We start from the raw sequence: 27,732 nt of genomic DNA on the forward strand, positions 1-27,732 counted from the left end.
ATAAAAAGTTATTTGTTGAATCATAGTATGTAAACAAATAGAAGTTACACTCAGTTTAAGCTTAATATTTGTATAAGATAAAGATGTTTATAGAAAGGAGGCAGTGAAAAAAGACTGATATTTAGTAGACGATAAAGTGTTACCTTCCATCTTGCTTCATACAGAGACGTAGAATAGGTCCAGCATTCACTGTTTATGCATCACTTTAATCTACATTCCCTCAGAAAGCATCCTTCTTAAATCCTTTTCATAATTTTTATGATAATTTTTAAAAGTGAGATTTAAGAACGCTAAACCAGAGGACATACATTTTTACTGGTTTTTTTAAAATGGATTTAAACCAAACATTGTTTAGATTTAAAGTCCTGTTGTAGACATTGAAATTACCTGGAAAGATCTCTCTCTGCTCAAGGACAAATGAACTGTACACGTGCAGGTTTTAGGTGACAATGAGTTCTTCAATATTGTGATTCTCAAGCTTGGCTTTAATTGGTTTCTTCACTTTCTCATTTGTTTTTACTGAAAAAAAGCAAAACACTAGAAATCAGTGAGTCTTCCACATGTTGCTTGATTGTGAAATAGTACATTGAAGAAAACAGGAAAAGGAAGGAACTGCCGCTAACCTACTGCCCAGAACAGTAGATGCCATTGCTTGAGGTAGGGATGCCTGCAGGCAATGCAAATGAGCATGAGCAGCTTCAAAACATCCCTCAGCTTTCTTAGTGACATTTGCAGAATTGCACGGATCATGTTTAAAATCTAATTTTTAAAACATTTTGTTGCTAATCGGGGCATATTTTCTTTTTGCTGACTGACACTGCAGAAAACACATTACAAGAATATAAAAAGCAGGTATTTTCCTCATGATGTGATTTAGGACTCTGCTTCTTTCCAGCTATGTCTTTTTCCAAAAATACATAGATTGTACTGCAATAAAAACCCCCCATGATTTCTCCAGCAACATCTCTATCTTCTTTTAAGTCGGTAGGAGCTTCACCATTGACCTAAAATTTGTGCAGGATTTTCTTCTGGGTCACTGGGATTAAAGACAGAAATAGTACTCTAACTGGTTACTTCAGCTGTCGAGTGACTCAAGGCCCCTGCTGATCCCTCATGCTGGTGTTACTGTGAGAACCAGAACTGAGAGACTATCTGTGGCTTTACACATGAAACTCTGGATAATGTTTCATCTTTTTACTTAAGCTTCTGTGAATGCATTAGCTGGCCCTTATTAATAAAACTATGTATTTTGATGAATCAAAATAGGGAAGGTTTTATGGAAAAAGGATACTTTTACATAATTACACTTTGGTTGGGGACTTCAGAGTGAACATGTGGACGTGGAAATACTAATTGGAAATCCCCTCATGTAGCTGGCTGAATTACATGGTTAATCTTACTCATCCAGAGTTAGAAAAAAAACCCAAACCCACAAAGTTCAAAAGTAGCAAAATGCTGCTGACAATTACCAAATTCTTCTGCTCATAATGAACTTTTATACAGCAGTAAGAAGTGACATTTAATCAATAAATCATAAATAGTAGTCTTTTATAAGATGATACTTTGTGTGCTCTTCCTTTAACAATACTTTTAATCTCAGTTCAGAACTTTAAAAGTTGAGCTGAAGCAAAAAAATCCTGTGAACTTATACTATGAAATATTAGTAAGTAATGCAAAATAAGGATTGCTTACTCATTTTAAATTAATCTAGCTTAATTCATAATGTCTTTGGAACAAGCCTTTGGTTTGCAGATCTTAATTTATATTTTAGAGAAATTGCGGGGATAAGGATGGGAATTCAGCTTTATGGATTTTTATTTTGATCTAGATCTTGCCTTGTGAGAGAACTGGTGTGTGTGGTCTCGGGACTCTTTCACCAGTGCTCTGCACATCTGATGTTCATGCTCAGAATTATTAAACTTTAGACAATTGGCTATGTGGGTCATGAGTAGTTAACCTCAAGAACAAGACCAATAGTGAATCCAGATGACTGTATCAGTTGTAGGCTTGGACAACCTGGGCACTGCCTTATAGTCTGCAGAGCCCCTCTGTAATGCCTGGTGAGGCAGGCACTGCTCCTCAAGCTCTTGCATGTTCCTGTGCACATCCAGCCCAACTTTTATTAACAGGAACAGGGAGACTGTTCCCATCATGACTGTTTGCGGAAATCACCAGCTGAATGATGGATTTCTCAAGCCTTTATTGGTAAGTTTGAGTTTTCTGTGAGACTCAATAACCAGAAAGGGATTTGCTTCAGAATTATATTTCAGAAATATTTTGGAGTCTCATTTTTCATTTTTTAAAATGAGACATTTGTAGCAAATGCAAGTGGTACAGCAAGAAGAGTTTGGGGAGGGGTTTGTGGACCTTTTAGAATGAAGGAACTGCTGTATTAATTAAAAGGAGAATATTCTAGCAGTCATTTTCATTACTAGAATTCCTATTGAGAGCTGCCACAAAGTAGCAGGAGATAATCACATTGTAGATTTTGAAAGGATTTCTCTCTTAGTCTTTCCAGAGGTGGCTTGGCTGTGCAAGTATTCATGGCACTATGAAAGTTAAGTTTGTCTGGTGCCTTTACATAGGACATTTTGACATGGACAAGCTGTAAAATCTGATCTACAGATAGAGGTCACTGTCCAGACACGCAGTGTAAGGTTTGACAATAAGCTGTGTATATGTAGATGTACAAGCAGGAATGCTCTACAAAGTGACTATGGCCTTGCTTAAATCAGTTGATGCATTACTAACTTCATTCCAGGTATGTGATTTAAAAAAACCCAGACCCACACAATGATATATAAATGCCAACCCAATTACTTTTTCCGTAGTATAACTGAGTGCACACTAGATGTACTGTATAGTTCATTACAGTTGAAACAGTAACTTGTGCATATATAAGGTATTTGCAACAGCTTTTATTAGGTTGATTTTTAATGCCTTATTAGTAGTATTATTTAAGAAGACTTTTTGCTAGAATTATGCAGTTATAGTTTATTAATTTACTTATAAAATATTATGAAACCAGGATTTATGCTGAAATTTTCATATTAGAAAACTCTTTTCCCCCTCTCCCCAAGTTATTCACTACATCTCTTACATTTGCATGTATTTTTTGAAAAGACTGATATATATTTGAATGTGGCATAGCAATGTTCACTGTAATCAACTTAGAAGCTATTTTAGAATATAATTCCAATATGTTTTATATGTTATTTATGATGGAAAACTGAAATATTCACCTATTTATTTCTATTACTTGTATAAATTTATCTTTTTGTAGTCCAATTATTTTAAAAGTAATCTATAAACACTACAAATATAGTTACTAGCTGCAAGTCTGTTTGATGAATCCACTAGAAAGAGCACATTCGTCAGCTTGCAGAAACCTGCTTGTGATACTTGCAGTGCCATATCCTTTTGACTCTGGAATGAGCTTGGAACTCACAATCACATTGAAATGGGACAACATTTGGAGAAAAAGTGCCCTTGGAAGGAAGGGCAGGAAATGAATTTGACCATGAGAAACTGGTCTGAAAACATCAACCAGATGAAGAGCAAAAGGGATGCATGCATAAATGTATAATTCAACTGCACAACTTGATGTTATCATTTGACAGGGAAGTGATCTTTAACGTCAAAGATCAGTCAGCAAATCAGCCAAAACCATCTGTTATGACATTTGGTTTCCTCAAGATCCATTTTCTCTCCAAGCTCATAAAACTGGCTCAAGTTATCAGGAGTGAGGTATATTATGAGTAACACACAAGTACTGTTCTATTCACTGGGCCCTTTCAAAGAAAACTAATTAAAAAACTTTATTAATATACTTATTGTGGGCAACTAATACTTTTACAGTAAGTTATAAAACTAGTCTTGTAAACAATATAAATTGCAAAAAAAAGGGCAGTTACTTACAGAAATATTTTGTTGGGAACCTTTGGGGTCATTATAGAAGTGTTGTTCTTACTGCAGTGTATTTTGTTTTGTACTACTTTGTATATATCTGATGCAATATCTTTGCCATTAATTTGCAATTATGAAAATTGCATAAGAAACAGAAAAAGACTTTCAAGTTATGTGAATGAGTCATTTGAAAACCACTGTTTTTCTGAATTTGGTTCAAGACAGCCCACACCAGGGTGAGTGCAGAGTATATCAACATCTGTAAAAGATCTTGAGTCTCTTGAATTTCTTAGTCTTTAAAGCATTTGTCTCTCTGTAGAGCACACTGATCTTTGATTTCAAAAGCTGGACTTTTTCCCCTTTTTTTAACTGTACAAGGGACAAAACTCCCCAAAAACTTCAAGGAGAAGTTAGCACATTACTTTATAATAGGATTTATCTTTTGCTTTAACTTTTTATCTGCATCTTTTTTTCCTGTGACTTGATATTCTATGAATTCATTAGACAAAACCAATTGCATTTTATTCCTGCAAATATGTATTAACATGTATAACAGTGCACACGTGGGTGGTCACTCAGTTTTGTAAACCTGAGCGAATGAGAAGATATTTGCTGAACAGGAAAAAATAATCAAGAATATCTTCTGACCTTTAATGATACAGCATAGACCAGGTGTCTCAAAGAACAAAAGCTATTCAATGCTGCAGATTCTCTGCATGCAAGTGGATAAACTAACATAAGGCCTAGCACTTTTTTTGATTTTGTGGATGCTGTAAATGGGAAGAGGAGAAAAATTATTCTGTAATCACATTGGCAGTTTCACCAAAGAACTCCAATTATCATGGTTTGAACTGCAAAGTAGAGTTCAAACCTGACATCCTCAGCCAGCTTTAAGAGAGTGAAACAGCATTTATTCTCTGGGTCTGCAGATGAAAGCATCATGAACAGCACAGAGGCAGCAGCTGAGACTTCAACGTGTATCCAGGGCCAGGGTGAGGGTTACCGTGGCACAGTCAGCACCATATGGAGTGGAATCCAGTGCCAGAGATGGGACTCTCAGTTTCCTCACCAGCACAACATCACCCCTGAGAACTTCAAATGCAAGTGAGTAGGGGTGTGTGGGTATTATTACTCCAGTGGGAAAAGAGTTTAGTCTTAAAATGTTTAAAAAGTCATACCACTGAAGTAAGCCATGGGGTCTCTATCCCTGCTCTGCATTCTGATGTGTTCACTGAACCTGCTGATGCTGAAAACCATTTGAACGTGGGAAAATCAGTTCTTCAGATCTCAAAATAGTAGTTCTAGACGAACTTCTGTGAAACCCTGGGGGCTTTTATGAACTTTTTCTTCAAATATGATTGTGAAGTGTCTGGATGCTTTCCAGACTGGGACCTGAATCCCAATAGTGCTGGTATATTATCATCATTTTTCTTTCATGGAACTAAATACTTGTTTACACTCTGATTGCTGACTTTAACTCATATATCTTAAATATTGACTAAATGTAAACTTCTTGGCAGTACTTAACATTTATAATATTTGGCAACACTTCTTTTATTTTTCATATTTAAAGTCCTTTTTCTGTCTCATTGCTAAATGTACTTGCATCAATAGGACTGCTTTTACCTGAGGGGCCACTGGTCATCAAACATTTCTGTGCAGTTCATAAACTCCCAGGATGTGAATAATCTACTAATTTTAGACAGTTATCTTAGTAATGTTCTTTCAGTCCTTTTTAAACTGAGTATAGAGGAAACCTTGCTGACCAGCATGGAGCCACAGCTTGGTTTGTACCAAATGTCTTTGTTAATGGTTAGAAATCAGTAAGAATTACAGTGTTAGGCCCATTCTTTCCATAATCTGTTATCAGTAAGTGTTGCAGGTGGAAAAATACAGTGAAATATATAGATACACAGAACATGGCAAAAACTGTCAGGAGGTGGGAAAATAAAGCTCACATTTAAGAGGTTTGACTATTTCATGCAAGCTGTGAAAGACATTTAAAAATGTTCCCTTGTGACTAACTTTTATTTTAAAGGTAACAGCTGTATAGAATTTCAGCATACATTTTTTATTTTCCAAGATTCAGTCTCTTAAATGAGTCACTGATTGTCTACAGGACTCTTCTCTCTCTAAACTCAGTAGAACCACTGAAAATACAGGGAATTTTAAGTCCTTTGGTAATGTTTGTATTTAAAAGCACTTGTAATGGATTGCAGGTGTATCCAATGTCAGTTGTATGCAAATTTTGATGGAGAACTCGGAATGAAAATAAGCAATATTGAAAATATTGTTAATCTTCAAATGAATTCTTATATCCAGTCAAAACATACGTCTGCTGAAAATGAATTCCCATAAACACATTCTTATAACAATTACTATATTTTTCTGGACACTGTGTTCTTACTGGCTCCTCATCTCCCTGCACTTGACACTGATCAGTAACATAGAGACCTGAAGGAGCTTATATATTTCTTAACTCATAATAAAAAGCAATGGAATGCATCAGTGGATTTAAGTTATCCCTGCTGTGAGCTAACATATTTATTTTTATAGGGATTTGAGGGAGAACTACTGCCGAAACCCAGATGGATCTGAATCACCCTGGTGTTTTACCACTGACCCAAACATCCGTATTGGTTATTGTTCCCAGATTCCTAAGTGTGATGTATCAAATGAACAAGGTAACAGAGGAAAGGGTGATAACGTGATTTTAAGTGAATGCTGTACTGTTCCAAACAGCGGATAGACAGGCTTGAAAACTGGAGAAGTTGTATCTGTATTACACCTGTGTGGTTCTGCTTTGGCTTTATTTGTGTACTTGGGATTCATCGTGGTGTAAATGAGATTCATTCCTCGGTTCAATTTTTGATTCCAGCAGGGAAAGCTGCAGCAAAGATTTAGTATTGGATCTGACTTTTAGAGAAGGTGAATCTGTGTATCTGCTCCGCTGTCTTTACCTTTCTTAATCTGAAAGGCATTTTTCCAGAGCTGAGATGATTTCCTTGGTTCACAGTCCATCTAAAATTGCACATGAGGCCACCAAAAGCTTTTTTTTTTTTTGCATATGCCTCCTTGTCTAAAAGGAATTGATCCTCTTAGATACCTTTGCTTGTGAGGTCCACTCTTGAGTCTTCATGTAAATGTTTTTCCCATGAGGTCTTGGTGTTACTCTAATATGTAATTATTAGAGTATTATTGCAATCATTATTAGAGTATTATGGCATCCTGAGAACTGATGTCAATCATAGCATAAACTGAGGCTAAGACCTCAGACCTATAATCCTACATCAAACTCCATTAATATCTACACAAATGCATTTCTCCAATCATAAAATTAAAAAATTTTAGACAATTTTTTTTGTAAATTTGAAAAATATGCTATTGCAATAGTTAGAGAAAGAATTAAACTTTTACTTTCATTCTGTGTTTCTTGTAAAGTATCAATTATCAAAAAGTAAAATTACAGATGAATGTGAAATTAAATGCTTTATGCAAGAAGTCTTTGTAGTAACGATAATTTTAAACAATCCTCTTGAAAAGTCTCAAAAAGGCTTGTGATAAAAGCTTATGAATTAAACATGACTTCTGCTGGAACAAACAGGCAAGTTTTTGAATTACATTAAAATTAAAGTCATGTTGATTTTTTGATTTTGCTGAAGTATTACTTAAGCCTAGAATTATACACAGTTGCCAGTATCCGGAATCTACACAGAGCTAAACTGTTTCAAATAGGCTGAGTGCCTATTTTTTGAGGAGGGAAGAATAGGGGAGCATTTTTGCTTTGTCTTGTATAACCCAGCTTCTGACAACTTTTAGGATATTATGTGTGACTCCTCTAAATTAATCATAAACAAACTATTTATAAAAGAAATTTTCCAAGTTTATCTAAGTAAGACAGAATTTAAAATTTTAAAACTTTCTCCCATTTTCTTTCTGATTTGACTTATATCATTGTCTGATTTATATTATATAGCATTTGCTAAATAGAACACTTGTGTTTAGTAATTTTGATTACAAATGGAAAGGAAAAGTTTTCTTTTTAGTGTTGCACAATCACCCTCCACTTCTTTGTCTCAACATTCTTTTTTTCAGATTGTTATCGTGGCAATGGCAAGAGTTACATGGGGAATCTATCCAAGACAAGATTTGGACTAACTTGCTCCGCATGGGACAAAAATATTGAAGACTTACGTAGGTGTGTACATATGAAACAGAAAGAGATGGTTCAGAGTGTCCAGAATAAATACTGCCTCCAGATGGCAACTCTTCCTCATCTGCAGTAATTCTAAAGTAGGCCCTTATTCCCTGGAACTTTTAGTATCTTTTTTTGTTGTGCTTTTTTTGTTTGTTTGTTTGCTTTTTACCTTTATCTTTTTCTATTTTCTTCATGTTTAAATATGTTACACAACATGTCTTTGTTCAGGCTAACCACTAACTTCAGGCGTTGGGACGTTTCTTAGTATTTAGTTTACTGGCCTATTTTACCCCATCTTTGTCCTTAAAAGTTTTGTGCGATGAGAGGATAGCAGGAATGAGGCAGGAAATTATTATCTCATCAACCTAATCTCATAGCTCACATTGCTTCAAAGAGGAGGTTGGACTTGAAACCACCTAATGTCTCTTGCTGCCTGAAGCTGAATCTTGAGTCTACAACCTAATGATGCTGACATCAAATGCCATTAAAAAGACTTGCAGTTTCTGTAGTTTATCATTACTTTGGCTTCATATTCAAGTAGAGGAGATGGAAAGTAAGTTTAATTTATTTGTTGAAGTAAAATGAGTCAGCAGAAAGTACAAAACAAGGGATTTATCTAAAATTTTGCTTTCTGTGAGATATCACACACACCGATGGCCTCGATGGAAACAGCTTCTCCTTCACTTTCCTTTGATTTCTGAAGCTGAAGCAAATATGGCTATATTAGCTTTGGTACTTGTTGTTGAGTCATAGTGCCCAACACGTTGGTCATTTTTGTCCTTTGTAATCTGGCTGTCCCTGATTCCTTCTGCTGATGTGATTGTCAGCCAGGACAGTGTGTAAGTCAGTAAGTCATCCTTTGGGGAAGCTGTATTGCAAAAGGTAGACTTCAGTGGCCCTGTCTGGAACTGTCACCAGGACTACATGTGTTTTTCCCCATGGAGGGTAAGAGAGAGGATACATATTCCAGTGTGCTGTCCATGTAAGGGAAGCAGAGGTTTAAGATTATAACTTCTGAGAAGGCTGATAAGTCTTTAGTTAGCTGTGAATGAGACAGTATAAACCTACTGGATGCTTGATGCAATTGCATTCATCTAATTGAGCACAGATCAGCCTTTCTTTTCTTACTCCCACACATTTTCCATCTGGGAACTTCTTTGGGGAGTTATCTGTCTCACTGGAACAGTTTCTCTGGTTGTGGGTGTGCTAGAGGCAGCATACGTGGTTGGTTATGAACTACAAGAGCAGTACAGCTGTAACTAAGGAAGCCTGTATCCTTGTGTCTGGCAAGCCAGAAAAAAACCAGATTTCTCTGCTTCATATTGTGACCCCCAAATTCCCCCATTAAAGTATCCCATGTAGGTGAAACTTAGGTGACCTATCACTGCAGTTTATTTGAGCCATTCATCCTTCTGCTTGCCTGTTGTTCAGCCTTGCTAACCTTCTTAGTTTGCCCTTCCTTTGTCTATGACTCAGCTTTGCAGATTCAATGCTCCCTTGTGTTCTTAACCTGCAAAGGAGAAGGTACCTGTGCTGCCCAGAGAGGACTGCAGGTTGCTGAGGACATCACAGGAACTCTTCTAGTCAGTGTAATGATCCCTCCTGATGGTATCTAGAGATTTTAGCTTGACTGGGAGATCTAGAAACCTCCCGGCTGTCCAGTGGACATAGTGCTTAAAATACCAACCAGAGGAAACTTGGACCCAGATCCAGCAAATATTTGGGTCTCATCTTCCCTTTGATTTTAACCAGCCCTAAACCCTGACCTGTAGGCTTCTCAATCAGCTAATAGTACAATGTGGAGCAAAGCAACATTTAACCTTTGAAAATTTGGGCTATAGTATAAAGCTTTTCAGCACTTTGAATTTTTTTTTTCCCTGTAGGCATATACAAATATTCAGAGAACCAGATGTTAGTAAACTGAAGAAAAACTATTGCCGCAATCCAGATGATGATTTTCATGGTCCCTGGTGTTACACAGATGATCCTCTTGTTCCCTGGGATTACTGCCCTATTTCTCGATGTGAGTACTTGCTATGCCTCTGGCACTGTCAGCTGTGCTGTCCCAGTGAAGCCATGGTTTCACAGGCATATGCACACCTTTCTATTGTCACTTGTGGCAGTGGAAAATGTGTGATTCTATCAAGAATCAATTGTGCGTGACTGAGAAGGAGCAGACAGAAGCTGCTTGTGCAATATATGAACAAGGGGTTCTTTTCCTTGACCAGCTTGGAGATTTCAAGGCTTATTTATTCAGCAGGAGCACAAAAGGGCTATTACAGATGGTCAAACATTTTCCAGCAGATCTAGCTATTGAATGAGGGCTGGATGGAGACAAAGAATTGTCTGGTGGTCAGAATGCTGGCTGTGGCCTCAAGAAACCCAGGGAGAGTTATCTTCTGAGCTGCAAACTTCAGAGTCTCTTTGTGTGATCTGTATTTGTAAAGTTAGGATAACTCACTGTATATATGCTGAAGTGTATGTGTGCTATACAGATTAGATTCTGCTTTCAGATGTTTATGGGATGATTTAACTCCTGGCAAGAATTAGGAAAATTACGCCCCCGAAGTTGAATGTTTAAATCTAAATAACTTAAACAAACAGAATTAAAAGTCCTAGGGAACTCAGTAACAAACTGATGATAAGTGGAAAAAGACAGTTTTATGCTGAAAAATGTACAATTCATATTTATGATCAAAATCTTTCTCTTCAGTTCTATTTCTAAATTACTCTGCTGTGTATCCTAGGAGAACACTTAAATGGTAAATCAGACTTTTGAATACATCTTTGATCTCTAGAGGTTAAGGATAATGTTACATTCATTCCTAGCGGCAGTCTGCTGCAATTCCTCAATAGTCTGAACTCCTGCATCTCTAAAAAGTGATATTTGAAGTCTCAGGTGATGCTTTGGCATCTATGAGAAGAGTAAACAAACTGCGCAAAAGGTTATTTGTGTAAATATAAATTAAAAATACAGCTGAAGAAATATATTTTTTTGTTCACGTATTCTGCTTGAACAGTCTATGAATTCCTAAAGAAATATTCACAGAAAACATTTCTAGGGTAATGCTGCACTGGTGACTGCAGTCAAACTTCAGAGTGGGACTATATCTGTCTTACAACTGTAACTCATATGGACTACTATTAAACCACTAGTAGCTCACTCAGTAGACTAACCAGTACCATAGCTTAACCAGTACAGAAAAAATTCTGACAGTTCCCCAATGAACTTACTTGGAACCTTTAACTGGTCTATTCAAACTACATTACATATATACATATATATATATATATATATATATAAATGTATATATACATATATATACACATATGTATGCATATGCATGCACATGCACACAGAAACTTAACTATGTATATAACTCCATAACTTTATATTCAGTATGTACATATATATGTGAATATATACACACATATATATATGTCTATATATATTTGCTTAATGATGGATGAGACTGCTTAAATTTTGCTTGTGCAACTTTTCAGTAGCTACACCTGTACCCCCATTGTACCTCCAGCTCAATATGCTGGGTTACTCTGTAGACTTTACTGAAGGCAAACATTTTGACCGAAGGTTAAGCAACCTTGTTGTAACTGTTTCGGTTTTTTTTATTTTTTTTACTTGGACTAGATGGAAGAATTGAACCAGATTTTGGGCAGCACATTTTGATAAGTTTTTTTAATAGGAACAGAGAAGGACTTTTGAAGTTTCAAAGGTTATTAAGGAAACTGGAATTTATTTTAGTCTTATTTGGATTTAATCATATGACTTCTATAGTTCCTCAAAGCTTTTAGAGAAGTCACAACTTCATTTTTCAGCATTTGTTTTTTTGAATAAAACATGTAAATTGAACATGATAGGTAGCCTGATGTATTCAGAATTCAGCCAAGTAGAAAAATTGTTAAAAGTCCTGTTTCAAAATGTTTCTTTCTCATTTCATTCTGTTGGGATAAAATTCTGCCTTCTTGTTAGTTCTTACTAAATTGTGTTAAAGAAATCATTGAAGTTTAAAACTTGGTGAATCATTAAAGTTAAAAATATGCCATTTGCTGTTGATTTTTATTCAATTTTTAAATGTGCTTTAATTTTATATTATGGCTATCATATGTGTCTATCTAGGTGAAGGTGATACAACTCCTACTACAACCAGTTTGGAAGGTAAGTTTGTTCATAGACTGTGTAATGCATGACTGTATCCCCTAAGAGTAACCATTTCTTTCCAATTGGGAAACAAGTAAAAAACAGTTAAAGTTATAAAAAAAAAACATATAGCCTGAGCAAAATTGCTTTTACCAGAGGAAAATGGGGAACAGCTTTATTGCACTCCTTTATCTGTTCTCACTGTCATGTCTTGCTGGTGGTAAGATTTGGCAGCGATTTTCAATGTTTGCTTTTTAACTACATAAATCTAAAAAAACCCTCTAAAATGTATGTATTTTATATTCCCTATGGATATTTATATAGATCTACTAGCTTCACTGAGGTAGTTTTGATGGATTAGAAATATATTTCATTAGCACAAGAAAGTTAATCCGTAATAAATATTGCCCTTGTTGTGGCCCTTATGTGCAACTATGCAGGTTTCCTACTGCTGTTTTTAGTAAAATGTGATCTCTGGACCTGCTTTCAGATACTGCCATTCCTTGTGCTTCAACAAAACACTTGAGAGTTGTAAATGGAATCCCAACACAAACTAACGAAGGATGGGTGGTTAGTTTGACCTACAGGTAATTATTACTTTGATTAGAAGGACAATACATATAATAGGACATTTGTTTTGGAACTGTAGAAAATGTTGACCATATTAAGAATGATTCTACATTGCAGTTAAAGTCTGTAAAAGCAGAGAAATGGGATTCCTGTGATGACAGGTGATGCTACAGTATGAACTCTGCTAGTGAAATATTTTACAGGTTCATTATTACTAACTTAGGCACATAAACTTGTAAAGCATTCATATTGCTCTCCTCCTTCAATTACTGCAGACCTTTTCATAACACTGGCTTAGCATTCAGTTAATTCATTATTTTAGAGACTGATAGGAAAAAAATTGAATTTCATATCAATATTTTCACCGTGACAGCTGAGGATTTAGTTGTGGAGAGTAGTATTGAGGACTTATACCCATGTCAAATTTAGCTTTCTCCTTATATCATTGCATACAATCAACATTTATTAAAAAAAAAAAAAAAGTAGGAGCTATAAGGAAACCCTTTTCATTCTGTAAAACAAGACCCTAACACGTACAGCTTATGTTTAACACATGTATTACATTATGGCAGATCTTACTTTGCTACTGTGTAAAAGCCAGAACACAGAATTGCTGTTTCCTATGTTTGTTACTCTGGTTCATAACTCATCAGCTGGAAGCGTGAATCATTAATTTATAACAGGATATATCTCATGCATCAGCTTATATCTTCTATCCTGGAAAAAAAAAAACAAAAACAACTAAAAAGCCAACTAAAAAGACTAAAGTAAAGCTCAATTCTTTCAGCTTATGATTCATCACATGTCTTAAAACTATATTGTCAAAGACATCTTAAACAAAAAAATGAGAGCAAACAAAAAGATAAAAAAATATTTTCTACATCGCTCCATTGCTAGAGGAATTCCAGGAGTCCTTCCTATCCTTAGTAATTTTTGCATCTTGTGAGATCAAGAACTATCAGAGCTATTCCTTTCTGGAAGCATAGGGAATGGTCCAGAAAGACATTTCTAAAGGAACATGACCATATTCCTAGACTAAGTAACCAGATAGGTGGGCTAAATCAATCTGGAAAAGTTCCACTTTTTTCTGTTTTAAAAGCAGTCTTGATATTTGAGGAACTTTTAGACACGTAAGGTGAATTATGTCTAGGTACCCAAAATTTAAATAGCTAATGTAAGGGTAGTTGAACCTGAATTTTTTTGCTATGTGATAAAATTACATTAAATAGATGAGTGCTTAAATGATTGCAGATCCTTTTTTGAATAAGGGATTCCTGGAATACTCCAACAGCAAAATATATTTTGAACAATTACATGTGGGCATAAAAATGTAGCTTTATTTTTGTATTGTTACCAAGGAAGCAAATAGAATATTGTCTGAAACAAAATCCTAATGACTTCAGAACTTTCTGCAAGAAAACCTACGCTTCAAGATGGAATTGCCGCGTCTGAATGGTGCAGGCTTAGTGACACTTAGAAACTATTCTTATTTGGCAACCAAAGCACATCTCTAAATGTTAAATTAATCAATGAACTTTTCTTCAAATCCAGATTCTGGTATCAAGTATATTTAAGTATGTTTTGATGGATTTCATCTGTTTCATGGAACCAGTTCTAAATTTGTCCCATACTTAAATAAGAAGTTTACCCTTCTTAGTGTACTAATTTATCTCCTAAAGCAGATGATGAAATCTTATATAGGAAAATAATAATAATTGATGGAAACATAACATGCAAGAATTAATTTATACTGATTGTGACATTTTTATAATAAAACTGGAGAGAATCTGTATTTTAGAAAGACTACAGCCTTTTGGACTAGATATTTTGCTGCTCAACCAAAATACAATTAAAAGAAAAAAATTAAACATTTGTGTTATTCTGCTGTCTTTGAGCTCCATATAGAATCTGATATCCATCCAAAAGTTCTTTGCAATGCTTTGAACATTTGTGTGATTTGAATTTATAAATTGTGAGATTTTAAACTTTTCTGAAATTGCTGACAATTCCGATTCCCTTTCCAAAATGCTGCAGAAAATAAATGTGATTTTGGAGGCACAACGAAGGAAACTAATTAATCTACATTCCACAGTAATCTTTTTTTTTTTGAAAGAACTGTCATGCTTAATTGCTTTAATTTTACTTGATATATTATGCTTCAGGTTTTCTATAATCACACGTAGGATGTCATACTCTGCAGATTGTTTCCAACTGAAGTATGTGGGGACACAAATCTCCTAGGGCTTGTAATCAAGTAGAAACTCTCCACCTTAAGGTCAATGCTTTGAATAATACTTACATGAATAATGACCGAATGTTGTTTACATCTGGTGGCACTTTGGGGACTTGCTTGAATGTTTGAGTCCAGCTCTTGTAAAAAGAATTTGCTCTTTTGATTTTTGTTTGTTTGTTTGTTTTCTTGTGGGTTTTTTTTGGTTTTTTAAAATATTATTTTAATTTTAAATTAGGTCTCTTATTATAAATTCAGCTTTGAAACCACTAAATGAACAATCTTTCTGATTTTGCACATTAGAGTACATCTTTGCTAAGTCATGTTACTGTAAGTGTTAGAACTGTACAGAAAGGGACAAAAACATGTTTCTGTGTATTGTCAGTCTGCCACTTTTCACCTGCAAAAATATGTAAGGAGCAAAGTACTCTTTCAAAATTTTGACTATGTAGAAATTAATATTATTATTTTTTAACTTTTTTTCTTTTTTCCCCCCAGGAATAAGCATATTTGTGGTGGTACTTTGATAAAGGAGGAGTGGGTTCTTACAGCAAGGCAGTGTTTTCCTTCTCGGTACAGTAGTCTGTAACTTTGCAATATTAAAATCCATCTATTTTTTGGGAACTTATCAGCACAACACTTCTTCAACTTAAATGCAGCAGTTTTCCCTCCTGTTTGGCTTTAACACTGCTTTTCTAATATAAAAGGCCCGTGGGACCTCGGTATTTTCTGTTATTATTGCTGTAAATCTAAAAGAGCTCTGACTATTTTACATAGAAGCATAAATAGGTTTTCCAAGTGTCATTAATAGACAATTGCCTTTTTATGAGAATAATCTCATGCTTCTGCTTAAGTGGACAGAATAAAATAGAAAACTTGGGCAAATCTCAAAAAGTTCAAAGGTTCATACTGTCCAAGGATCTAAATGTTTGGATACTATTACAAAACAAAAACTAGATTTTAGTAACAGTTAAAGATAAAATTATGTAATGGCTTCAGGCCAAAAACTTACATTCGAGCATGTTGATTTTGGAATAGCAGTTGGCAGCATAGAGCCATTTCTGCTGAAGAGCATTAGTTAAGATCTTCTAGCCTAATCACATTAAGCAGATTTTTTTTGAGTTATTTTATCTTAGCAAAATCATAACCAACCTTACCTCATTTAGGTACAAAGATTTGAAAGACTACAAAGCCTGGCTTGGAGTACACAATATCAAAGGAAAGGGAGAAGAGAAGCATAGACAAGTCCGGAATATTTCCCAGTTGGTATATGGCCCTGCAGGGTCAGATTTGGTCCTACTGAAACTTAGCAGGTTAGTAGCTGTTATTGTGAATTCCAGGATTTTCATCTGATGGATAAGATTCTACCTAAATAAGATTTGCAAGTTCATTGCTCTACTATCTCCTACGGATACTATCTCTACTACAGATGCTGTGTTCATGGGCTAAAATTCCAATTCAAAGAAATTTGGTATATGTAAAAATACAGGTCCATCTACCATACTCAAATTCTGAAATATCATGCCTACAGGTTTTTTTTCCTGATAACTATGTTTAGGTTTGTTGGGAAATTAAAACAAAAACAAAAACCACAGAAAAAAACATAAAGTACCCACATGGACTAGTATATGGTTTTAATGTATAGAAAAAGCACCAGATTGTAACTTAAATCCTTGTGTATATTCAAGCTTTCAAACTCTCTCCAGATTAACAAAAAACTGTATATTCAAATGAAATGCCATTATTACTAACTTTTAAGATTAAAATCCAAGTTAAATAGCATAAAGGTGGTGACAGCATTTCAAGAAATCTTTTGACAGGTAACAGCTGTAGCACAAAAAATAGGTAGAAGAATCCATCATATTCTTTAAAGACAAAAAATGAAGTAAAAGAATTGGCACAGTTTTTGATTGCTGTGGTCTATAATAGACTTAATGCCATTTTTAAGAGACATGTTAGATTAAAACCTATTGTATCTATAATTTTCCTCTCTTTTCAGACCTGCTATATTGACAAATTTTGTAGAAATAATCCGATTGCCCATTTCTGGATGTACCATTCCAGAGAAGACCAGTTGCAGTGTTTATGGATGGGGATACACTGGATGTAAGAAACTATTTTTAAAAACTAAATGAATACGTTGACAGCTTACTTCCTCTTGTCATTATAGGTGAGGCTGCTGGTATTGCCTGATGCCACAGTTGTCCAAAACTTCTTATTATAAAATACAGTTTCTTTTTTTTTTTTCCTCATGTTATAAATATTTGAGCATTTTATCTAAGTTAATTTAATACGGAATATTTTCTACTAGTTTATCCTTTTTTGTTGTTACTTAAGTGACAGGCAAAATGATTCAAACATTTCAACGACTGAACTAAAGAAAAACATTGATCTACGTGTTAAAAAATTAGAACTACTTTGCAGAATGCTAGTTGGTTTTTGAAAAAATCTGGTTCATCTGGTTCATCATGAGCAGTCTCTTTCTCTATCCTAAAGTAGGCTGTCCTGTGAAAAAACTCATACAGAAACATGTAATCAAAGACTTCATAAACATACACAATGACATTGAACTAGGAATGCACAGGCAACCCTAAGTCTGGTATTTCCTAACTTTTGAGTACTTGACTTTGCAACCTTCCTAATGTTTATTAAACACAGTTTTTGTGTGAAGAAAATACAAATATGTGGGAGAACAGACATTTATTTAGTCTGGTAAATGCTATATCTGGCTAATTATGTGTTGATAATAAAGTTAATAGCTGCCAGTTGACAATAATTACTCCAATATTTACTGTGCTCAAATGTTGTTTTGCCACAGACCCTGAGTAAGCAGCAGCAACATACTCACACTGTCCTGGAAGCAGAGCAGAAACTAGACTTGAATTCTGAGTCCCTCTTCCTTGTAGCCATTACTCTGCATTTCTTTGTGGGTGGCAATTAATCTGTACCAACCCTCTCCCAAATGACTGGCTTTGATGTTCCCAGCACGTCCACATTAGCCATCCTCTGGGGGCATCGGCTGTCTGGGGGACAGGGACATGGGGCTGGAGCACAGCATCACAGGAAAGCTCAGCTTAAGAGACCTGATAAGGAATTTGCAATGTTGTGGAGTTATGTAATACAGTAAATACATAACATCTGTCATCCAAGGACTTTGTATTATATTTTATGCACTACTTATTATAATCCTCACAGAATCCTGGTCAGGGAAAGAAGAAGTGTTTCATCCATTTTTTCCAAGAAAACAGGATAATAAGTCAGTGGAGGGCAGGCTTGGCGTTTTCTTTTGATGGCTCTGCAGAGAATGGGCAGGTCCAGACCCTTTATTTATCTTTGCAGCTTGTACAGGCTTGTCTTTCAACATGTAGAACAAGAGTAAGCTCCACAGGGCTCCTGCCTCCTGACCTTCACACTGATGAATGGAGATTACTCAAGGCTGTGGCTGTGCCCTTGCAGGCACAAAGTCATTCAGTGCAGCTGAGCCAGCACAGAGTGAGAAAAACTCTACTCTGCTACAGAATTTCTCAAGTCACACGTCCTTCCCTGGGCCATGGCAGGCACATTAACTCATGTTTAAGGCAGGGAGCAGAATCCTTGCTCCACTGATGGGAGAGAGAACATTTTCAGGCTCTCTTTTTCTGATTTCTTTGATGTGACAGGGCAAGCTAGTGGTGAGCTGCAGAGAAAGCCCAGTTACCTAGCCCTATATTCTAATGCTAAAAACTTATCCACATATTTTCAGAGAACTGAATAGACAGGCAAACCAAACAAATGCCTTGAAAATCTCATTTGTAGAAAATAGAAGAAATCCAAAATAGAAAAGCATGGTGGGGATGGACAAAAATGTAAATACTGCAGAGAAAGGACAATAACTCAAGTTACATGAGTAAGTTTATCCAGACTGCATCTTGAATTATCTTTTTCCACGGACTAAATTTTTTATTATCTTTTCAATCCTAGTAGTTAATTATGATGGCCTGCTCCGAGTAGCAAACCTGTTTATTTTGGGAAACGAGAAATGCAACCAATATCTAAAAGGAAAGATCACTGTGAATGAGTCAGAAATCTGTGCTGTGGCTGAAACCATCGGTGCTGGGCCTTGTGAGGTAAATATTGCATTTCCTGATACATTCTTAGGAGCTAACAGGTTGTCTATTTCTTTCACAAAAGAAATTTACTGGAGTTTTTTATAATTACTCTCTCTACTCATGCACAAAGAATTATTTTCATATTTTGCATTGGAAAATGATTTGTGTTACAAGTGTTCTATTTTCTGGCAGAGTGCAGGAAGAGGTTCCTTTGCTTCAGCTTCACCATGACACCACACCGGTGAAAGATGTACATGAATGTTAAACATACACATATGACTGAACACTACGCTTGTCTGAGACAAATTTGTGTTCCGTATAAAAAGTTCTGTATAAGGTGGCCTGAGTGCTGGCAATAGCAATATATTTTGACTGAGTGGAAAGCAAAGACTGCAACTTTAGCTTCTTAGTTAGGTGGGGAACTTCATGCAAAATATATGAGTTAGTACCCAACAGGATTGATAAAGTTATGAAGTAAGGAGATAGATACAAAAATGTTTTGAGGTTCATATCACTCGGAAGACTGGAGCATTTGATCTCCCTAATCAAGACTGAGCAACATATCAGTGAGGACAGGAGCACTACTTCAATGATCATATAGCTTGATAGAGTTGTTTTACTTGGGACTAGTTTTGATGATGGAGAAAAGACATCTGAGGAGAAATGTTGTAAATGATGTATTACAGGAAGAGATAGTAATTTTTTTATTTGCAGAAAATCTGACTGATGAAATGATATCTAGATGGAGGGCAGTCATGAACAGTACTAAGTATTTAATATCTGGAGTAGAATAGTTAATTTACTAATACTGATGTTAAATATGTAGTGAAATTTTCTCTACCCAAGGGTGCTACCAAATCATGGGGAACAGAGGTCATGTTCATCAAGCTGAGGCCTCTTCCATCTATTATTAATATTCCACAGGATCACTTTTTTCTTGCAAAGTATTTTCTTCAAAATAGGAATTTTATACTTAACTGTAAGTGAGGTCTTAGGCTTGTCAAGGCTTATAAATGAAACATCTGCATGGAAGTCTGCTGGGGATCCTGCACTTTGTTTTCTCCTGCAAGGGGAATGGACTGAATTAATATTAGCAATCAGTCTTAATCGCTGTGTGGTTTCCTGCTCCCCAAGTTCCCCTTTGAAGCTACTTTCCTCAGCAGAGGAACAAAATCAGATTGGCAGGTGAAACTCCACTCCTGAAACTGTTTTATGAGCTACTTTGATGGCACTGACATAGTTCATTGTTCATGTGGGAACTAGTCTGCCATCAGTCAAAAAAAATCCCAAACCAAATAAAGGTCAAGCATTGTTGTTTCTCTGGTGATCCGGAGAGAATACAATGCTGATTATCTGCTTTTATTTTCTGAAACAATGTTTCACTATCTGATATGAACATTTACTGTCTAGTTTTGCATCTAGTTTTCTAGGTTCAGTGTACCTTTAGCCCAAGTAAAACTGGCAGTATCTATGTTAAAGTCCCAAGTCTATATACATGTATCTAAATTACTGTTTCAACCTAATTTAGGCTGGATGTATTTTAGTGTTAAGATCCTGATCTCAGTGGGTCATACTCCAAATTTTCACAGAATGCATAAACTGGTGTTTACGTGTCTCATTCACTCAGAATAACAAAAAAGAGCACTTTAACAAGTTATGTCTCAAAATTATGTCTAAAAAATATTACCCTTTATTATGTTTGAGATCCTCCCCCCTGCCTAGTACACATAGATTCTCATCCTGGGATCTTCAAGAGGATTGAAAGATATTAACCTGACTCTGTCAGTGGTCTTTGATGCAGAGCCTCTTATCATAACAAAGATATTTTTCAGTCACCTCACATTCTGCTCATCTGGTTTATATTTACATAAACAAATATTATGCTTGCAGGTAGCTGAAAGAGGTGAATAAGATCTGATAGTCTGAAGTCACTAGAATCACATGTAAAGATGGATCACAGGATTTAATTTGCATGGAAAAGAACCAAAGGGTCAGAGGCCACCTTTGACATTGGTTCTTATAAGTTCTGGTTATGAAAAAGATATTGGAAGCTGATTTGTATCCTACGGCAGAAAAATACTATTGCCTGTGCATTAAGCAAGGTCGTACCCAAAAGAAACCATTCAGTAGGAGACAGGTGGGAGTAGTATCTTGAAGAATTTTGAGAAGTGACATTCATTATGTTTGTCTTTTCCTAGCGAGATTATGGTGGTCCCCTGGTTTGTGAACAGAACAGGCTGAAGATAGTTGTTGGTGTCATTGTTCCTGGCCGTGGATGTGCCATTCGAAATCGTCCTGGGATTTTTGTTCGAGTCTCATATTATTCCCGGTGGATACACAAGATTATGATGACCTATAGAAAACCCTGAAAAACTCAACAACTTCCATTGAAAGATTTTGGACAGCATGGAGTTAATGTCTAATGTAAAGATCAATTTTTTTTAACTACTTGATAGTCAAGTTTATTGAGCTTCATTTAATATTTATGAGTGTTTTTGTTTGTCTATCAGTGTTGTTTTATAAATGTTGGAGTGACTTACAGTATATGCAAGTATGGTGACATATCTCCTGAAGATACTTGAATGGGTAAACAATTTCACAATGACACTATTACTGGATGATATATGATTCTGTAGAAATAGATCATATGACCTGTTTTATGCTGCTCTTCAGATTATCTTAGAAGGAGAAAGAAATTATAGTCTTATTTAACACATTCTTTCCATGAACCATATATTTCTCTTCATATATGACAAAACACCTACTGAGAGATATATGCATCTGTCAAGGGCAACATATATGATCATATTTCTCTTCCCCCCTTATAAGAGGTCAAATATGGTAATATTTTATTAAAAGAGAATCCTTTAATAATTAATCTTATAGTTATTGAAGGACTTTGACAAACCTGCCATGAGCAGAGTTCTCATAGAAGTTACTATGTTTGTTTTTTTTAACAGTGTTTATAGACTTTAGTTCTGCACTTGGTTCCTTCACTGTATATGTGATGCCCTAAAAGGTGTTTCAAACCACTTTTTGTTATCAAACCATTATCATTTCTTTAAAGTTTGACCCAGAAATAACTGTGAATTTTCAATGCTAAAGACAACATTTCATACAGTTTGAAAAGTAATTCTAATTATCGACTGGAAGACTCTAGACATTAAATAAATTTCAATCAAATATGCCCAAATCTTTCTCAACAGACAAGTATTAAAAATTCAGTTGCTTCTAGTTATTTCATGAAAGTAACTCTGTATTTACAGCAGGAAAAAGAGCAGTTAAATTTGGCACCTGGCTGAGAAACTTAAGACTGGGAAAAGTAAGTTATACATTAATAGTTTTTCAGAGACTCAAGTTCTTTGCTGAAACCTTACCTAGATTTGGACAAAATTCTATCCTTTGTATGGTTCCTTTCAGGATAATAAAATTATTGCAGAGATTGATATGATCTTGTATATAATATGGACAACATCACCAACAGTTCAGTAGCTTGTGTTTCCTGCCTGTGTGTAGAATCATCATTTTCTTTTATGTTGATGGGAAAAGGGAACAAAAAATCAGCTTCTATGAAAAGGGCTTGTTCTCCTTTAGGCATTTAGTTGTATGGCTGGAAGTATTGTACCAATACATCGTTATAGATGGCACTGATTACCCTGCAATTTCTGGAAAATTGATGCAACATATATACAATTGTTATTTTTACTACTGTACATGTAAATGCATAAGTAACAGCACTGTTACTTCACTTGTGGCTGCATAAATTCTAAATGTTTCCAGTAGCGTTTCCGGTAGGGTATGTCTATCATGTCTAACTGCATAGCCACCAAACTGACACCGTGGTGCAGACATACAAAAGGACATTTCATGCAGAAGACACAGGGTTGAATTCTGCCCTGGCAGAATGTAACAACTTCAGGAGAGCTCTCTTGGGAGACCAGCCCTCATGCTGACTTAGCAAATTTTCTTCAGCGGTGCACTTTGACTTCACATCTCCTGGTGAACTGGGATGAGTTTCAGCCCGTGCTCAAGTGGCTTGGCTTGCTGACGTTTGTGTCAAGCATCCAGCGGATTCTACTGGCACACAGGAAGAAGTCTTTCAGCAAGCAGAGCTTCTAAAATTCCTCCAGATGTAAATAGTCTCATTGGACAAGATGTGACTTCTCTGTACAGCAGATTCAAGGTTGTGGTTGCTACACAGACAGTCTGTCTTGGTCTGTGTTGGCCACCTCCGAAGACTTTATGCTCCCTTTGGCCTCTCTTACTTACCAGGCCTAATGAAGGCAGGATTTAGCCAGTTGTATTTACAGTTAATTATTGCCATATATGTGAAAAGTGTATTCTTACTAAGTATATACTGACCATATCTTATAGAAAGGATTAACTTTTTAAGAGAGACTTTTAAAAAAACTCCAAGTGAGTTTTGTTTTCGACCACAAGTAGAATGTGGATAAAATATACAATTTTGTGTTCACTCTTTGTATTCTAAGAATTGTTATGTGCTCATTGTATTATATTTGCAGGCATTTTGTTATGTCTATCTAAAAAAATGAATCCTAAAATATTTTAGTTATAAGCTTCTGCTGTGCAGAAGACTGTGATTTTTATATATATATATCACATACATATATATATATGATAAAAATGCTGTTTTTTGTTAGACAACGTGTAAGGATTTTTACCTGTTTGTTCTGGGCAGTGTCTCAGTAAAATAAATTGTGCAGAGTTGATGCTCCAGAACTTAACAAGTTTATATGCACTTGCTTACCAGGTACTTTTGCTCTCCCTATCTCAGTATGGAGGGCACCTGAGACCCTGAAGAGCAAGGGAAGAGAAGAATAATGATATGTGGTAATGAATTTGTACTTCATTTATTCCTGTGAATATTTCTTGTTGGTACCAATGGTACCGTACCAGGCAACTGTTATAACTACATGATTCTCTTAAGAAAGGACACTCTATACATATTTTTTTCACTGTTGTAATATTTTTTCTCTCTAATAACAAGGGAACCTTGATCTTGTGTCCATCTAAATTGCTGGAAAGCCTCTTACTAACTTCAGTGGGATCTGGACTTTACTTCATAAATGTGACTTTATTCATATTAGAATAAAGGGTACAGAACTTAAATTCTTACCTAAGGACATACTTAAACTCCATCTAATTTCATCTTCATTCTCCTTGCTGTAACTAATCCTTAGTCTCTGAAAAATATAATATTTGGTTATAAAATTTTGGAACTAAGATATAAGAGTTGATTTTTTGCTACTGAAGTTAGTTTAACTTAATTGTTGATCTTCTTTGGGCATTGGAACTAGCTAACATTTCTTCCTTTAATTAATGAAAACACTTTCCCCTTAAAAAAGCTTTTTTCCCTGTCTCTTTTTCTCTTACAAACCTCATGACCCTCAGAGAAACTTAGCTGTCATTGGGAATGTACTGGTCTAGATTTTTGCTGCTACTGCTGAAATCTTCTTCTCTAGTCTAAGATTAAAATTCTCTGAAGCATTCTGCAATCCATTGCTGCAGGTAATGCCAATGTACTTGACAGAGCTATTCACTTGAGTCAGATCTTTTCAGACGAGGGTCCAAATGTATCTCCAAGGATCAAAATCTACTCAGGCAAGATGTCCCCTGCCAAAAGAGCAGGGCCTAAGAGTTGCTCAGTGCTTCTCCCAGTGGCTGTGCACTGAACCACATAGATCCTTGTACACTGAAAAGCACACAGATTCTCAACTCCAAGGCCACTACAGCAGGAATAGAGGCTTTATCATCATCCTTCTGGAAGGCTGGTTGTAAACCAGTCAATCCCCATAGGGACTGTATGAAGCCTGCTGGATTGGTTGTTTCCTTATGAATTATTTTCTTCCTCCCTTATGTGCACTGGTGTATTACTGGTTTTGAATGTTGGGGCTGCTGGCAAGAACTAACATGGCTTTTCACCCTAAAATTTTGCAGTGTTCCTTTTTAAACATACTCTTGGGCATTTATGTGCGGTGTTACTTTGCATGAGATCTAACTTCAGGGAACTGCCTGTGGAATTTAGTGTAAGATAAGAGTATTTTTTCATATTTAAGAGGGAAAAATAATCTCCCATTAAAGAAAACTTGCTGAATGCCTAATGAAAAGGGAACACTGTGGTTATAACTTTCATTACAAATCTTCTGTAATTAACAGTATCTTAATTAGTTAATAAAGTTGGTATTTTTGTAACCTTGTTTACTCTTATTATTCTTAATAAAGTATTTTATAAAAAAAACCCAACTTAATTAGCATTAAATTTCTTCTTTAAAAAGAAATGTTGGATCCCCACGGCTAGGCTCCCAGTTCTAATTTCAGTGAGGGATTTTAGTGGGCATATTAAGGAGGGCTGGTGCTTTAAAGATCTTCATGTGTCCAATAGCAGAATTGCAAATAAAATGAAAGATAGAACCAAATCCATGGTGATCCTCCTGAGTTTCCCCAAGACCTTTCTGATTGAATTCTGCACTGAGAACGGCTGAAGAATACTGCATTGAGAGTATATTTGCAGTCAAAAGGATGTGCTTAACCTAAACATTAATATTTTCCAAGGGTTTTGTAGTTCCTTACAATTTCAGTATGAGAGGCTTGGAATTTTTTTTTTATATATATAAATATAGTTTACATTACCGGCAAGGGCTCCCCTCACAGTATCACTTAATACTGCTAATGGTACAAAAGAAGATGCAAAGGAGACCACTAGCTTGCAAGAAAAGTAGGTGCGGCTGCTGCATTTAGTATCACAACCAGCCAGCAGCTACCAAAAAAGGAAGAAAACAAGACCCTTACTAACTCCACTAGATTAATGTCTGCATTCAGCCAAGTATAGTCAAGCCCCTATAGCATCAGAGCATTCTGGTAAGTTCAAATAAGGGACAGTAAGTTCATTACTTCTCTGTCATTACCCAGCTGAAATTTCAAAGTCCGAAGTATTTCTGGTTACACTGTGATTTTGGTGACTGAAACATATATTTGCTTCAGTTATATCAACAGTGAATAATTCTTCAAATAAATTTATCTGCAGAGTGTTTGAAACCTGATTTTTAATTTTCGATGGAAAACATGACTCTCTTTTTGTTTGTAGTCCAAGAAGGGGATTTTGTCATTGATTCATAAAATCAGTGGATTTGATCAGAAACTCCTGAAATCAGTGGGAAGCTTGGCAATAACTTCAACCATGCATAAATGCTTCTAAAGATATAAAAAATCTAGAAATGGTCCATATGTCAAAACCATATTTTGCTACAGTTTTACATTCTAAGTGTTTAGCATGTTCAGTTGACCTGTGTGTCTTCTGGGAGCCATGAAAATTAACTGCTTGTACAGCAATTTACACCACAAAAACCTATAAAGAGATATTGCCTTCATATTACATTCTGTCATGGCTTTATCTTTTGTAGTTGCAGAAACACTGTAATCTGCAGATGATAAATGATGGAAACCCACACTGATGCTCAGTGCTTGGGTTCTGCTCTTTGTTTTTTAACAAGCCTCATGTAAACAGAGCAGGTAATTTACTGGAGTTTAGTTGTGTATCTACTCTGCCTTCAAAAACACCGATTTGGAAAACTATGTTCCACTAAAAATCATATGTAATAAATAGGAAAGAAAACAGCTGGAAGGGAAAAAGGCAAACCATAGAAAGATTAATGCCAAAGTAAGCTCTAAAATAAAATAATTTTTTTCTTCATGTCATCTCAGTTTTTATAACGTAGGATATATGGTGTGGAAAGCTGCAATAGAATAGCTTAACAACAAATCTGCTTCATTTTGGTTCAGAACACTTGGGAAGATGAAATGCTTTCTCCATATGGTCACAGGAGATATAGGACGAGTTGTGCTTCTGAGGCTGAAGACCTGATACTACTTGCATAGAAATCACTATCAAAACACTATTCTAAAAGACTACTTAACCCCATCTAGGGCTAATGGATATGTCCTAAATCTCCCTTCTGAACCTGTTAGACCTTGTAATGGGATTTTTTTCAGATCTTGACTTAGGAAAATGGTCAGGGCATGTTCCAGACTGTTAATGAGTGGCAGAGGAAAAAAGCATGTGTTTCATTTCAAAGCTGAGCATTAAAGTTCCACTTCAGCCTATCAGCTTTGCTCAGTCAGAGTCTAACTGAATAATTGATTTGTTTACTATTTAAATATTTTTCATTAAAATACTAACAGTAGTGCTACTACTAGTAGTAATAACAATATTAAAAACAATAATAATAGGAAGAATAATTTTAAAACCCACGATGAATGTAGTTTCTATTTAATGTAGCTTTTATATACATATTAATAAATTCTTTAGGGAAAAATTCCCCACTAGAGCAAAAAAATATACCACTTCCTAGTCCAAGGGATGGTATTTGCTCAAGATATCTCAAGCTATGTCTGTTTAAGTTAGGATTGTCCTCATTTGGGTTATTAGATATATTCTAATGGGAGAAAAAATATATACAGGACAGTGCAATTTATCAAAAATAAGTCAAAAAATACAGCATTAGAAGTATACATTGGATTAGACAAGTCTAGTGTAAAACATAAATAAGAATACAGTACTCCT

General features: G+C 35.5%; 1 protein-coding gene across 2 annotated transcripts in view; it reads left to right on the plus strand.

Annotated features, from left to right (window-relative positions):
• The window catches only part of HGF (hepatocyte growth factor), a 57,230-nt gene extending 32,448 nt beyond the window's left edge, over positions 1-24,782 (plus strand). The window contains exons 8-18 of one of the 2 annotated variants that reach the window (XM_027886305.1): positions 4,836-5,010; positions 6,463-6,590; positions 8,002-8,104; positions 9,988-10,127; positions 12,243-12,281; positions 12,754-12,850; positions 15,562-15,636; positions 16,230-16,376; positions 17,063-17,169; positions 19,024-19,169; positions 21,350-24,782. In XM_027886305.1, coding sequence (XP_027742106.1) covers positions 4,836-5,010; positions 6,463-6,590; positions 8,002-8,104; positions 9,988-10,127; positions 12,243-12,281; positions 12,754-12,850; positions 15,562-15,636; positions 16,230-16,376; positions 17,063-17,169; positions 19,024-19,169; positions 21,350-21,520 — 1,328 coding nt within the window. In that variant the 3' untranslated portion in view covers positions 21,521-24,782. Of the gene's footprint in view, positions 1-4,835; positions 5,011-6,462; positions 6,591-8,001; positions 8,105-9,987; positions 10,128-12,242; positions 12,282-12,753; positions 12,851-15,561; positions 15,637-16,229; positions 16,377-17,062; positions 17,234-19,023; positions 19,170-21,349 lie in introns of those variants that run through there. The other variant, XM_027886306.1, reaches the window with a different exon arrangement.
• The last annotated feature ends 2,950 nt before the right edge of the window (positions 24,783-27,732 follow it).

Source organism: Empidonax traillii, unplaced genomic scaffold (genome assembly GCF_003031625.1).
Source record: "Empidonax traillii isolate 1590-97213 ecotype Southwest subspecies unplaced genomic scaffold, ASM303162v1 scaffold185:size1678824, whole genome shotgun sequence".
In the NCBI taxonomy this organism is placed as follows: Eukaryota; Metazoa; Chordata; class Aves; order Passeriformes; family Tyrannidae; genus Empidonax; species Empidonax traillii.